Here is a 15823-nt window from a genome sequence, read left to right on the forward strand (position 1 = left end):
TTTTAAAAACAACTCCTCATGGGCAGGGAGAGTCAAACTGGGCTCACTACCTCTGTTTTTCCTGTCAGGGGTGACTGCCATCAGATTTTCATTAACATGCTGGCTACCATTTTGACTATTAATGAGTGATTCTAGTGTTTTAGCATCTCAGGGACTAGTCAAGGAACCACTGGGCTGGAAGCCAGGCCAATACACAGAAAGTGACAGCTGCTGCTCCAAAAAGCTTCTCTGCTGTTGGCAGTAGAGGTGGGAGCCATGGCTAGCACACGCCTGGGACAGATCTGCTGAGGAAGGTGCCAGCTTACATTACAGTTTTTCTAACTATGCTGCACTTGGATGGAAAGCTCTGAACAAAATCTGCAATTCATCCATTGAATAGAATTGGCAAATGGGAGCAATAAACAAAAAGCAGTTGGTTAAGGGCCAAAGAGGCATTGAAAAGCCTGGAACTACTGCCACCAGTCAGAGGAGGAACGGCCTCGGGGCTGCCATGCTCCAGCCCTGCCCACATCCTCAGGTGTCAGAGCACAGGCAGGGAGAGGGTGTCTGCCCAAAGGCTGGTCATAAGGATCAATTAACTAACAGCAGAGCACGGAAACCTGCTGACAGTCTAGGACAGACTGCTTCTTCTACCTGAAGCGTGAATCTCATATCCTTACATGTCCTTCTTCTGAAAAGACACGATGTCTCTGCAGCTTAACCATTTGCTGCAGGTGGGACTTTTCCAGGTAAAATGACCCACGAGTCTCCCAGCCGCATGCAGCCCCGCAAGCGCAGCACCAGCTGCCTGGATGTCACAGCAACGCCGCTCGCTGGCATGATGGCTGGCTTTGGCCACGCTCCTTGCTGAGCCCACGTGCTGCAGGGAGAGACACTGCGGGGCACTGGTTGGGTCTGGGTCTGGACTGGTATGCTGTGTTCACGCCACTTTAACTAACATGTAGCGTTGCCAGAAAAATTCTCGTTAATGAAGTAATTTAGCTCATCCTTTTCAAAGACGCCTCAAAATGAAAGACCTTCACCAGAAACAGTAATTATTAGATTGGACAAAACCTCTTCTCTTGGAGCTGGGAGAGAATAAGGAGAAAAATTTCCTATCTTTTTTCCTCCCTGGATCTGTGGAGAAGAGAACCGATGCCAATAACCCGGCGCGTTTGTCGAGCGCGAGCGCCGGGCCTGCGGCACCTCCTGCTTCGGACGCCAAGCCGAGGAGCCGCTGAGGGAAGCGGGAAGGAGCCGGTTCAGGCGAAGGCCAGGACTCGGGCCTGCCCGGCCCGGGGGGAGCCCGGAGGCGGCCGGGGGTGCGTGTGGGAGCTGGGTGGTCCGCGCCGGCCCGGGCACCCGCGGCTCGGCTCCCTTACCTGCAGGGAGAGGTGGTTGGTCAGCTCCGGCAGCTGGAGCGGGAACTCCTTCAGGTCGATGCCGCCGCAGTCCACGACGCCCTCCTGGGTGCAGCCGCAGTCGCGGGGGCAGGCGGGGGCCGGGCCGGGCGGCCGCCGCCGCTCGGGGCCGCCCTCGGGGAAGTCGTTGCCGGCGGGCGGCGGCGGCGGGCGGGCGGCGGCGCAGGCCAGCGCCAGGAGCCCCAGCGCCAGCAGCGCCCGGCCGCCGGCGGGCATCGCCCCTGAAAGCCGAGAGCACGGCGCGGGGTCAGGCCCCGGCGGGAGAGGGCGGCGGCGCCAGGGCCCGGCCCGGCCGAGCCCCCGCACCTCCCGCCCCGGGGGCCCGAGGCGCCAGCCCCGCCGCCGCCCTGCGTTCCCGCTTCCCCCGGGTGCTTTTACGGGCCCTCAAGGCGGTTTGCGGACCGGGAGGAGGCCGAGCAGCGCTGCCCGGCCCCGGGCCGCCATCCTGGCCGCTGCCCCGCCGGCCTGACCTGCCAGCGGGACCCCGGCTGCAGCCGGCGGCCTGGCAGCATCCCCCGCACCGCCCCCGGCTCCTCAAGTTATTTATTGCTTTTTTCATGTTGAGAAACGCCAGATAATCCCAGAGATTTATGGAGGAGGTTATGCAATGTTATTTCTATGTCACTGCTGGGCATACTGTTCCTCACGGTTCTGCATTGGGAAGAAGTTCTTCTCGTTCATGTAAACAAGGTATGCTGGACAAGAGTGACTCACACCGTCAGGATGCCTCTCGGAGGGCTGCTTCACGTGCATCGAACAATAACAAAATCTCATGGCTACTGAAAACAAAACGGGCTTCCTATTGATTTTGGACAGTGCTGATCTGAACCTTAGAGGCCTGGCTAACATTCAGCTTTTATCTTTCTGGCAGCAGGTTAAAATAATTCAAACAGAAGTTCAATATCTACTGGACGGGCCAGCTGGCCCTAATCCAGCCCCCTTGGTCTCATTTGTTGCCCTTCTCAGATTTCATATATAGTGATTTACAGTAAGGGCTGGTAATGGCTTGTCTTTTATCCTTTCAGCTATTCTCCGCAGAAGTATTCAACAGTAATGAGAAATTCTTAAGGCTCATCTTTTAAGGTGAAAAAGCACAATGGATTCATGACCTTAATATGAAATAAGTACTCTGTTCACCTCTGCCAGCCCAGGTTCTTTCTTTGCATCAGAAACAAGAACCTCCCAGAGCCAGACTGGCAGCTGTCAGATCTGGCACATCTCTGTTTACAGCCACAGGGCTTTGCTGCTTTGCACCAGCTGAAACTCTGTCTGGGGCTCTCAAAGACTTTGGGTGCTTGGGAAGCATTGGAGAGGTCCTGCTCTCAATCACAGTCATGAAAATCTTAACTAATTTCTTTAAACACTGACTTATACTTGAATAAATGGCAGAAGGTGGAACTAGAGGACAGAGCATCCCGAGACATGGATGTTTTTGCTTTGGTCCTCGTCTTTGCTACCAACGTGCTGGGTGATCTTAAGCATTTAACATTGTTTGCCTGATCCCTCTTCCCCCTGCTCCACTATTCCACAGCTTCCATATCTGTAAAAGCTGAATATAATGAAATTAATCTCCTTTATAAAACATTCCAGAGATCAGATGGTGTTCCTTATATGGCAGCTAGATATTAATAGTGAGATCAAAATTGGCCATATAAGTATGCCAACAGTGGATTAGTAAAATCCTTAGTATTTGGTGACCTAATCTCAGAAAATATTTCAGAAATCTTAGAGAAAATAATCTCAGAAAATAATCTCGAAAGTATGATATATCAGATCTCTAACAAAGCATTTTTCCTATATATCAGCTTACCCTTATAGATACTCACAAAAGAAACTAAAGAAAAAAGAATTTCTTACATGCAGGTCACAACCAGCCCTGCTGTAACAATACCAACACTGTTCTCATAGCACACAGTTACATCCTGGTTGGTATTGGACTCTACAGATTTGCAACATGTTGACTTTTCCACATACATAGCTGAAAAGATGTTAAAAAATTAACATGAAGTATTGTATCTATTGCACACTAAAGTTTCTTAGGCAATCTCACCCTGTTGTTATTAATATGCATGCTTCTGCTACAATGCCTTTGAAGTGACTGCTGCTCTGGTGCCACAGGGAGACACTTTGGATACAGAAACATCTGCTTGTATCTGGAGTGCAGGCAGTAAAACCAGGCATGATTTTGATTTGCTTTTAGTTCAAAGAAAGTCTGAAGTAACTCACTCCATTTAAACTCATTCCCAGGGGCCTGATCCAAAGCCTTATTAAGAAACATTATTAAAGGTGTAGCTCAAAACCCACTAGAAAGAGTCCTCTTCCCTTGCTGTCGGTGGGCTTTGGATCAGGTCCTTCCACCCAAAGACTGAAGTTACACTGAAACCAGTTCAGGGGTTTCCGTGGTTGCATCTTTCTGCGTCCAGACAGAACCAGCACCGATTTCTGCACTTTGCAGCCACACAGCACCAGAGGCAGGGTGCTGCAAAAGGCACAGTCTCAAGAAGCAGCTGAAGTTTCAGGAGTTACTGTATACTTCTCAATGATTACAGTTACCTCAATAAACAACAGAATCATATTCAAAATATCTCATCTCTGTATTTATTATTCTCCACACACATTCTCACAGGACACACACACACAGATGGAAAAACATCCTCTCCTTCAATATCAACAGGTTAACTGAGTTTGTAACTTACATTTCATATCCTTTCTAAAAGCTGCAGCTGAAAGGCAGGCTGCTGGATGTTGTCTGACAACCCAGCATTTAAAAAAAATAAAGTGCTGAAAAACTCACCTTTGCTGTCAGAAACCAGATGAATGGAGAAGAACATTTCTCTTGCCCTCACAGGCTTCCTCGGCTCATGCCATGTCAGTTACATGCACTGAGCTCAGAGCGAGTCTCCCCTTTCCAAGCCAGATCCTTTCCAGATGTGAGCTGCAGAATTAGAGAGAGTAATAGGCAACCCTCTACCAACGAGAGTTTCCTGCACTTCCCAACAAAATCGGAGAGGAATTTTCCAAAGTCACCATATGGGAAAATGTGAGCAGGAAAGAGGAAGCAGCTATAGTCCGAATATAAAGACTTGGGCAAGGAACAATCTCCCATTGCTTTTTGTCAACACAGTTTGCAAGATCCATAAGAGATGCCAAAAGAAAGCATGCTGGAATTGACAGAAGAGAAGCAGAGACGGCGTGTGCTTTAGCGTTTCATTGCAGGATACCGGCGCTGCACTATCTGTTACTAAATCTTTAATTTTAGCTGCATTCAACACAAAATCTGAATTCCAGGTGGGAACGTCCTCCCATTCCCTGGGGGTCTCGTTCAAATTAGCCAGGAACAGACAGATCAGCAGTTTTTCCTGCATTTCATCTCCCTCCCCTTTAACTCCCCCTGGTTTTCAACCCATCAACTGATCTTCAGGGACCAGGGGTAGATAGGCTGAAACTACAAATGCCTTTGTAGTTTGTAGCCTCTTTGTAGCCTCTACAAAGAGGCAAAGTCCCCAAATTTGATGTAACACCCCATCTACCCACTCTCTTTTTTATCTTCTAAGCCCCATATTACAGCACTAAACATCAAAACAACCCTCCACCACACACACACACTCCAGCCCTGGTCATGTTTAGCCCAGAAGCCTCCCATTTCTTATTTCTCCCCTCTTGGTAAAAAAAGAGAGGAACGTGCTGTTTATAACACAGAATGCTCTAAGTGCAGCAATACTTCCAAGAAAGCAACACAGCTTTTTGTCACTGACAGCAGAGTTACTATTTTAAATATAAAGCCACCTGTTTTGTGAATGCCCTGCGGCGCTCCGTACAGTACCTCCACAAAATCTGCAGAGGATCTGTCCTCACCAAGAACACGACCTTCTTGCTGAATTCCAAAAAAGGGACACTGATTCTTTCCTCTCGATTCCAGCTGAACTAAAGTCTAAAGCAATTAAGTTATTTCCTCCCTCTCTTCTTCCAGGCTCATATCAACTGGAACAGATCCCTCTCTGTGCCACGTGTAAGTTTCAAAAGTTAGTGTGGGAAGTGTGTTTTTACTAAAGCAAAAATAAAAACAAAACAAAGCTGGCTGCTTTTTCTTAGTGATTCAGAGATCCAGGATCCTGCTACCCTTTCTCTATTATAGTACCCTGAGTCCATACAACAAAATTTACACAAGTGTTTTCAGGGAGGAGGAAAAAAGCATGCTTATGTTGGGGGACCACCCCATCTTACCCCACTCTGCAGACAGAGAGGAGGAGTAGGGCAATTACCTGGCTCACTACTGATGCCAGAGCAGCCCACGAGGGAGAGGAAGAGAGCAGGATTTACCCTTCCCCAAAAGTGCATTTTTATCTGTGCTTGTGTTGTGTAAGTATAGTACTTAGTACCTCTAGATGCTACGTGACAGCTACAGGACATTATAGAAAGAGGGGCATTATGCCTCCTTTAGTGGGGAAACAGAGGCACACCAGTGTCATAACCAACCCAGGATTATCCAGCAGGACAGAGCCAGTACTACAAACCACATATCCCATGCGCAAAGGTAACACTTAACAGCCTTACACTATGGTACAAGTTACCTATACAGGGTGTTTTTTTCCAGGCTCCTCCACATCTTACCCTCTTACATGAACATATCCCAAACTCACAATCTCCTGTCTCCAGGCCCCGTGCTGCAATTCCATCATCAGGACCCACAAAACTCACAGGAAAACCAGAGCTGGAGTCAAACCTATCTAAGGGTGTTCTGACCCACCACTAAGCCAAAGGCTATGCCCTAGCATGGTATGTGGACTCAGGCAACCACTGTTTCCAGTGCTTTCAGAGGGAAGAACTTCCACTGCAAGACTCACAACCTAGAATTAGTTGCAGGAAACATTTCCAGTCAAACTCGCGCCGTTGTACTCTTGCATGTTCCCTGCTGATGGATGACAATGGTGGTTGCAGCCTAAGTGAAGAAACATTTTCAGGTTTAAAAACTGAAGCTGAAGACTCAGTTTAAACTTTGGTACAATCACTTCTTTAGATCACGTAGACACCAAAGAAAGAGGTCCTTGGGCAAACAACTGCTAGGGTACTTCATTGAACAGCTATCACAGACCGCATGTGCCACAGCACGCCAGTGCTTTTGCAATGGGCCCGGCACACGGTGCATTATGCAAGACCCAATCTTCTGCACTGGCTCCAGCAGAAAAAAGCCCCAGTGGTCATCAAGGACAGACTTCGCTAACTTGAGCTCTTATTTTTCAAAGGTACTCTTGCAGACGTCAGCATAAGGACATGTCCAGGGCCAAGCTGCAGTGTGCAGTACACTATATTCCACTACTATAACCAAGAAAGCCAGACGACTTAGCTAAGTTACACCAAGGCTGCACTTGCCTCGTGGAACCATGGAGGATCAGGAGAGCACAGAGGTAGCTCAAACCCATTAGACCTGCTCAGCTCTGACTTCACAACTATTGTCACTGTCCTAAAGAGTTTATAGGCTAAATTTATATGCGATATGATAAACTCAAATAACAGACACCCCAGTCAAGCAACAACATGGCAGAGAACAAAAGGTATAAGCAAATCCATTGAAGCATAAGTTCCAAGAACAGTGGTCCGACAGGCAGCTACACATCAGCTCACTTGTGATCAGCACAGTGAGACACGAGGCATTCAGGAGATTTAAGTTTTACTTGTATCTTAAAAAGTGATCAAGACGTTCCTTACTCTCACCTTTATTTATTTAAGTAAGACTCTACAGAAATACTGGCATTCCTGAAGTGTCCACTGCTATATGCTGATACTGTGCCTTTATTTGAAATGAAAAAAGCCCATTAAAATTCTTTTAAGTAACTTGCTGTCATTTGCTTTAAAAAATGAATAATCAAAACACAAAGAGTAAAAGGAGGTTTTGTCTCCAAAGCAGGAAGGGAAGTATTTTTCAAACCTAAGTATGCACAACAGAGCCTGGCCATGAGCCTATTGGCATCTGTGTGTTGATCCGAATGAACTTCAAGATGTCTGTTCTCCCAGAGGACATGTACTGTTTAAAAAAACAAAACAAAACAAAAAAAACACAACCCATGACTGCTTTTAATCTACCTGAAATATGGGATGCAGACACAGGATATTTTGTACTTGTTTTATACTACCCATGTTCCTTTTAGCCTGCTGCAGCATTATTATATATTTCTGTTCCTGTATCAAAGTATATAACTAACATTTCCCAGAGAACCCACCCAGGCCCATATAAAGCCAGCTGCTTTTAAGTTAACAATGAATTCTTCTTACAGATACAGGGTACAGAACAGCTCACACTGTCACTCCAACAAATTACCCTGCTGTTTATTTAAGTAATAAAGGAATTCGTTCCAAACAGTTGAGTTTTTTTCCAGCATCTGTTCTCCACATGTGGTTTGCTTCCTCAAGTGTTGATTTTTCATAGTTAAGAGACTTTTTCCTGCCTTTTATCCACCAGGCTAATTGCACTCTTATTCTTTTCTGTTTAACGAGAGCTGACATCCAGCTCAATGCTCTGTAAAACAGGAAGCGATGTAGTTCCTGTTCCAAGGAGGTAACAGTTTAAACTGACCTCAGATGAATTGGACATATGGGAAATGGACAAATCCAGCTCTGTGATTATTTGAATTTTTTTCTCTCGTGAGAGAGATGTAGTCAAGTCCCTTTGTCCTATCATCCCGCATCCTGAAATGATCTATCGCCAAAAGAATAGTTCCTTAACCCAGCTGCCACAAACCATGCTCAGCTGTTCACAACCTCCTCACCTGAGCAAACTAATCTCTCTGCTGCTTACCAAAGGGATTCCAGATTACCTCGTACTAGGAGGACTCGCTTTACACAAATAAAGCCATGTTGAGCCACCTGCCAGATTCTCCATTCCCCTTATAACACTTGCAGTTATGAACACCTGTACCAGGCACTGTGTCACACACCCCCATGAAGTTATTCAAGAGGTAAGGTCAGCCCCATACAACAACATACAGCTGCAGTAACTGCCTTCCCCCTAGACTGCCTCATCTGCCCATGGATATGCCCTCATTTATCCACAGAGAGCTCTCTTGCAAATATCCCCAACTCAGAATTTTGTAACAAATTCCTATTTGTTATCTTGATCAACATAGGAACTGAGATTTCTTGAAGCAGCACGTTTTCTCAAGGAAAGGAGCCATGTTCTGACCATCAGCTCTTCTTCTCACAACTCAAATTAATTATACAAAAAGCAGCAATCACTTTTGAAAATGCATATGGTATAAAGGGTGGAAGTATCACATACTGCATTGTACCTACTTCTGACTAGGCAAAGCGGCAGGACTGAAACACAAAACTCAAGTAAAAGTTTAAAAAGAAAATCTGTGCTCCAAAACCAAAGCATTCACTCAAATTCCTGGAAGCCAGATCTGCTGAGTCAGGCATCGCTCTGCTCACTGACTCCAACTCTGACAAATCTATTTGCTTCTCTTATAGCACTGAAACATGTTTTACGTTTTTTCTTTATTATGAAAACTCATATCTGAAAGAATTACATGAATTTTACGAAAGTAAAGATAAGATATACCTGCCAACCTGACAGCATGTCTGGCTGTCAAATGATTAACACATTTATCACAGCTGGTAAAAAAAAAAAAAAAAAACACCACACCAATAGCTGCAAAGCATATTCACCAGAGTCCACGAAGAAAAGCAACCCTCCCAAGCATTTTAATGTCTAAAGCTGAAATTTTGCTCTCATGTGAACTGGGAGTCTGAGAACACTAAACCCTGTGCCTAGAGGATTAGGTTTTTTCTTTACACAAGGCCTTTGAAACCAAAAATTTAAACTTTGCTATGTTCAGTGACTAGCCACCTCTTGGTATCTCTAGCTACCTCTCTGCTCTCAAAGAATCAAGTTAACAGAATTGCAATAACACGTAAACTTCAGAAGAAAGGCTGATCTAAAGTTACAGAGGATTTTAGCTGAAGAAGAGGTGCTTGCTCAATGCTGCTTGGTCAAGAGAGCATTATGGAGTGAGAAAGAAAACCTTTGTAAAGAGCTTTCTAAAATGGTACAAACTTAGGTAATGCTTTGAGTTATGCAACAAAGTAAGTAACAGAACTTAAAGACAATGTCAAAATCTGCCCTGTATCACAGAGCTTTGTCTACTTCCTCATCATGATGAACAGGGCAAATGATTTCTGTCCACTGTGGAATTTATTTATTCTAAGTTATCAGATTCTAAGACTGCAAAAAGAAAATGGGGGATCTGGGATTTTTAGAAAAGACACCTCACACACACCTCACTCCCAGAACAAGGAAAAATCAGAAAAAGCATTATATCATACTTCAAAAATTCTCAGCAAGTTATGACACAAAGAAGGTACTGAAAGTGAAGGAGTAACAAGACAGATGTCTAAATAAGATGTTAACTGATAGATGGAGTAAATATACGACTTTGTCCTTTACTCCATCTTCTTAAATACTGCAGAAGGAGAAATACAAAATTGACTAGTTCTCTTACTTTCAAACGGAGAAAGTAGGCTGTGCTAACCTCTGCATTAGTCCCTCCAGCTACGAACAGTAAGTGACCTAAACATTTATATTTAACCTGGGATAATGACATCATATCTGCAAGTGCCCGAACCCAAAAGTCCTGGGCCTGTACAAACCTAGAGATTTCTCTGAAGGCCAGGGTCTCAGACTTGGATATTCTTTCTCTTGGTAGCAAACAAACTCCAAAGTTATTTTTGCAGTTTTTTAATATTCCTGTGCAGCTTTTTTTGCCCCTTAAAAAGTGATCTCAACCTGCAGGTGAGCACATCTTAGCCAAACTTTTATTGGTATGGATTACTATGATCCATTTTAGCTTGTTTATACTTCAAAATTCATTTGCTTCTTTAATTAAACAGTAGCCAAGAATATGTTGCGTCTATGCTCAAACTTCTTGGAAAAGGCAGGCATCTACCCAAAGCTCTTCTGGTGGTATCAGTGATTCAAAAGGAGGACAAAGCTTGCTAATGAAAGGGTATATGTGCAACTGTGTAGAGGAACAAACTGTTTTCAGTACAGAATTACTGCTGCAATCCTGTAATTCCCCTTTATTTTAACCCACAAGCCAAATGGCAAGAATTTAGGAAAAAGCAGTGGATACATTAGCAAATGTTATTTTGTAGAGTGCTAAACCTGCGTTCGTTTGACAGACCTGACTCCTATCTACTATAATCCTTTGAGTAAGTCAATAACCAAGTCCTCAAGAGGAAACCTGATTCGTGTAACCAGATTGTATTTTAAGAAGTCTTCAGTGGAGCAAGGCAATATCTGTCCTATTCAACACTAAACTAATGCTTTGGAAAAGAAGATAAACAGTGGTGTGATAAAAGTTGATTTCATCCAGATTATTAAAGACGAGGGCTGAATACAAAAGCTGCAGACAGGTCTGAACACTGAGTGCCTGGACAGTAAAACAGACAGGTGAAATTCAGTATAAATAGACCAATGAATATGCAATAATTTAAAAAAAAGCTTCAGCCTCACAGTGTAGAAATAAGCACTGAGTTAATATGAAAGAAATGAGGCCCCAGTTTTAAGAGATTAAGAAAACATGAGCTCAAAACTAGCCATGGTCAGAAAATCAACTGGGTAAAGAAAAATAAAAGCAGAAAATGCTCTTGTATCTTGAAAGCTTTTTAACAGGACAATCAGAATGCAGCATGCAGGAAGGATACATGGATGGCCAAAAGGTTACAAAGGCCTGTCCATGTGACACAGTTAAACAGAACGTCCTCTTCTTTAAGCTGTGAAGCCTGAAGGTGATACAGCAAGAATATAAATACCAGGAGTGCTTCAAAGCTGCTCACTGTTTCTTCCAGTAAAAAACAAAAACAAACCCACCAAAAAACCACAACAACAAAAAGCAACCAAGAGGTATAAAATAAAGCTGCAATGTATAAGATAAAAAGGAATAAATTTAATTCCACATGACACGTAGGTAAGCTACAGAAATTCTTGACCCATACTAAAAAGCCATCAAGGATTCAGAAAGGGACTGTACAAACTCATGAAAGACTATCCACCAAGAACTTTAGATACAAACATACCACTTCTGGCTCAAATTTGTGAGCTGGAAAAAAAGAAAATTAAAATCACTGGCATCTAGTAAAGTATTCTAGGTAAACAAGTGCTCAGGCCATCTTAATATTCCTTCCAAGGTATCAACGGTCAGAAAATATAGTGGGCTAGATCAATTTTTGGTCTGATTCAGTACAGCTATTCTTACTGCTCAGCAATCTGCTAGTTATTCACACCACATAAGCAGAATGATTGGCTTGAATTAGCTAATTTTTATTATGATTTTAGTTAAACCAGGGAAGCGGAAGTTTATGCGTAAGTTCCTCAGTCATGGCCAACATATGTGAGGATATGAGGTGTATATACTGGACCGAGATGTAATTTATGGAGTATCTACTGACAATGCCTGAGGAGGAAAAAATGAGTGGCTGCAGAAGCCCTTCATGACCATCTGTACCAAACAGTCAATTCAGAGCATTAACATGAATCCCACGTTTACAAATCCAAAGAAGTAACACACAGAAGAACAGGAAAAGTATATTTAATTTTCTATTAAACTTCCAACCAGAATACATTTTCCCAAACCAGAAGTTAAAGCCTTTACATTACTGATAAGAATTTCATAATGATCAACACCAGATTTTCTCAGGAGAAGACAAGAGAAAATGTTGGATATACTCCCTCTCTGCTCTCCTGGCAAACCTAATCTTTTTTCAAGGTGAAGTATTACCAAATTCTGCGAATCTCAAAGCAACGTTCCTAGTTCCTACTTACTTCTGGATATTGTGTTTATTTTTTAATTCCAAAGTAGTAATAAGAAAAGTATCTTCTAGCAAATTCCTAAAGCGTATTCTAAAAAAAAAAAAATGTTGTTAGAGATCCCCTTTATAAGACCATTTTAATTGAAGCAGCAGCAGATTTGTTAGGATGAAAGTCTGAAAGCATTTGTATGACCTATTACAGCTTTTAAAAAAATGCAACTCATTTAACTGATATGTCAAACTATTTATAACCTTCCTTACTCTCTTCCCAACTAACCTGAACAACAGTAAGCAGCCTCATTCAACTTTAAGTTTTATAAAATTTTTCATATTGATTAAAACAAAAATTGTCACAAATACCCACCATATATACCATTCATAAGAGTTAGTGCCTTAAGCTTAGCCTAAAAATCTTTGCCACAGACAAACTGATGGAATTTCTTAAGAGAATTAAGTTCTCTAACCACAGAATTTAGGTGAGAGAGGTCCAGTCAAACCCAACCTGTGCCGTATTATTGACGATGTCTAGTTTCATTCTACTTTTCTGTAAAGAATATCAAGTACTGACTGTTTACTCTAACGAGCTCAAAGTTTAGCTTTGCCTGGCTGAAGTTGTAGATTCTGAAGTTTCATTGCCATGCCCATGTTCCCAGACACCTTCAATTTGCCTTGAAAGAATGCCTAAAAAGAAAGAAAGATGGTATGAAATGCACTACAATATATTACCCCAAATGCACCCCTCCCAAAAGTTATGGACTATTATGCATGTGCAGGTCCTGGCCTGCAGCTTTATAATTCCAACAGTTCTAGCAGGTAGCTCATATTCATCAACAAATGTGTTTCCTAGTCTACCTTCTAGTGTCAGAAAACTGAGGAAGTTGTATGATTATATTTGTGATACCTAAAGAGAATAAACTTGGTATTGCATGTTTCTTGTGCTGTCGTAATGATGGATCTGTATACAAAGCAGGGCAGAATACCCAATGTTTGATGATGACAGTTCATAGAATAACAGTTCACTATTTCAATTGAAGATGATAAAGCAATAGTGTACAGTAGATGGCACAACTGATTTCTTACTCAAATCCCCCCCAGCCATTACTGATTTTGTTACTGATGAATTCGGTTTTACAAATCTAGTTTGTGGACCAGACACACTAAAGATTTGGGGTTTTTCCTCCGGACCTTGTAAAAAGATGAACTGCATGCACTAAAATATCCAAATTGTAGATGTAAAATTGTAATTGCTTCTGAATACCCTACATGTACATTATAACATTTCTGTACTGTGTTTTACCTTCAAACTTCTCCTAGACACACTTTAGTTTGTGAAAATTCTTATTTACCCTGTGATTACCAGACTAAAACCTTCAAAGAATGTTTGTCCTGGTTTCAGCTGGGACAGAGTTAATTTTCTTCCTAGTAGCTGGTATAGTGCTGTGTTTTGGATTTAGTATGAGAATAATGTTGATAACACACTGTTGTTTCAGTTGTTGCTAAGTAGTGCTTACACCACTCAAGGACTTTTCAGCTTCTCGTGCTCTGCCAGGTGCATAAGAAGCTGGGAGGGGGCACAGCCAGGACAGCTGACCCAGATGGCCAAAGGGCTGTTCCATACCATATGACATCATGCTCAGTATATAAACTGGGGGAAGAAGAAGGAAGGGGGGGGACATGCAGAGTGATGGCGTTTGTCTTCCCAAGTAACCGTTACATGTGATGGAGCCCTGGAGATGGCTGAACACCTACCCGCTGCTGGGAAGTAGTGAATGAATTCCTTGTTGTGCTTTGCTTGCGTGCGGGGCTTTTGCTTTACCTATTAAACTGTCTTTATCTCAACCCATGAGTTTTCTTACTTTTACCCTTCCAATTCTCTCCCCCATCCCACTGGGGGGGAGTGAGTGAGTGCCTGTGTGGTGCTTAGTTGCCGTCTGGGGTTAAACCACGACAATGTTACTCAGAGTATTTCAAATTTAGAAGTACGGAACAGCAACTAAAAATTCACTTTAACATCCAGTTTACTTGTACACTATGGCCACTTTTGACAAACTAAGGAATTAAAAAAAACAAATAATCATAGGCATTCAGTGGATGCTCACCTCAATTTCCATTTTTCAGCATCAAGATTACCCTTCACACTAATGCCAGCTATGAGCATAAAGCCCTCCAAACAGAGGGCCAACATTCCTCCTTTCCTAAGTCACACTGCAAACACTAGTTTCCCCCTCTTCTCTGCAAACCAAGCACGATTATATCCCCTTCTGGATTACCTACAGGATGTCCGAGATAACATGTACCTGTTCAGAAGAGCAGATACTGTCTTTCCTGATTAATCTTACTTTGGCCTATTTGTTGAAAGAAAGTCAAGAACTGTCATTATTCATATCAGCCACAGCAGTTTTGAAGGAGGGGATTTATTTAAATGATTTCAACTTGAACACACACAAACCAAACAAGTCAGTCCTCTTATCGTCTCATCTTTGCTATACTTACTGTCTGAGGATTCATTTTGCCAGTCATGAGAGCTAACAGATCAGTGTCAGCCATTGTAATTGTACAGTCCGCCTTCTTATCTGTAAGACAGAGTTGACTATGAAGATTCAAACTGAGAGATGAAACAGTAATAGAAGCTGCAATTCCATGAAGAATCTGTTGGTACTACAGGTTAGGAAAATGGTACCTGAAGTACATACAAATAAAGGGCATTATAAAAATATCACTAAGAGATCATCCCATAGCCAAGAGGCATCTGTGCCACCTTGTAGCACAGACCATCTCAACACTGAAGAAAGATGGACCTTTCTGAAAGGTACTAAGCAAATTATTTCATTGAAAAGAAATAATTATCTACTTGTAATCAGAATTTTAATTGCAAGCACTGACAATCATCTTAAGTTTTATCAAGCTTAAATTTGCTAGTATTAAGATCAACTCAGAATAAATGTGTTTTCCCCCGTGACACTCTGAAGATAATCATCACTGAAATTTCAGGCATTTCCTGCCCTCTCCTTCAATGGGAACAACATGTGCATTCTAAAAGCACTCATTTGAATTAATTCAAATCTAGAAGTTTTTAGGACCTTCTTACCAGAAATAAGCTGAAAAATAATTTTAATAAGCTCTCATAGAAATATAATGTATGAACCAAGGGCTAAAAACCGCACACATCATCTCCTGGAGTCATCTTATTATTAAACTTAGCTTTTTAAAAAAATGTCCATACAACAGAAAACAGTACTTTTCTTTTTGTAATAACTTAGACCAACGAATTCCAAACCAAACACCTGTCATGTTTTTAATTAAAAGCTTTATGATGCAGGTCCATGGATATATGAGATTCTGAGGACAGACTGTTGTCTTTTGCTTTTTATTTACATTACTAGGATGCATGACTTCAGATACATGACAAGACATTTTCATGGCAAGGGTACAAATCCTTTGTTTCCAATACTTTCATGGGGTTCCCCACCACCACCTAGTCTGTGTCTTATTTGTGTCTGTCTTTTTTAAAATGGAACATGAAGTTTATGTCAGCTGGTACAGTACTGAAATTAGTCAAGTTTTATTGCTTAACTAGCTGCAGAGGAGAAGTAACTCAACGAGATACACCAGCTTACCGC

At 42.5% G+C, this 15823-nt stretch overlaps 2 protein-coding genes across 3 annotated transcripts in view; both read right to left on the reverse strand.

Annotated features, from left to right (window-relative positions):
• PODN (podocan) overlaps window positions 1-4323 on the reverse strand; it is a 28808-nt gene extending 24485 nt beyond the window's left edge. The window contains exons 1-2 of the mRNA XM_082312686.1: window positions 4195-4323; window positions 1362-1621 (exon numbers count right to left, since the gene is read on the reverse strand). Of these exons, the coding sequence (XP_082168812.1) occupies window positions 1362-1621; window positions 4195-4231 (297 nt within the window). The 5' untranslated portion in view covers window positions 4232-4323. The remainder of the gene's footprint in view (window positions 1-1361; window positions 1622-4194) is intronic.
• The window catches only part of SCP2 (sterol carrier protein 2), a 32761-nt gene continuing 21201 nt past the window's right edge, over window positions 4264-15823 (reverse strand). Inside the window, exons 15-17 of one of the 2 annotated variants that reach the window (XM_082312688.1) lie at window positions 14697-14776; window positions 12772-12884; window positions 4264-4335 (exon numbers count right to left, since the gene is read on the reverse strand). In XM_082312688.1, coding sequence (XP_082168814.1) covers window positions 12789-12884; window positions 14697-14776 — 176 coding nt within the window. In that variant the 3' untranslated portion in view covers window positions 4264-4335; window positions 12772-12788. Of the gene's footprint in view, window positions 4336-11966; window positions 12885-14696; window positions 14777-15823 lie in introns of those variants that run through there. The other variant, XM_082312687.1, reaches the window with a different exon arrangement.

The sequence above is a fragment of the Platalea leucorodia genome (assembly GCF_965183815.1).
Source record: "Platalea leucorodia genome assembly, chromosome: 5".
NCBI classification, from domain to species: domain Eukaryota; kingdom Metazoa; phylum Chordata; class Aves; order Pelecaniformes; family Threskiornithidae; genus Platalea; species Platalea leucorodia.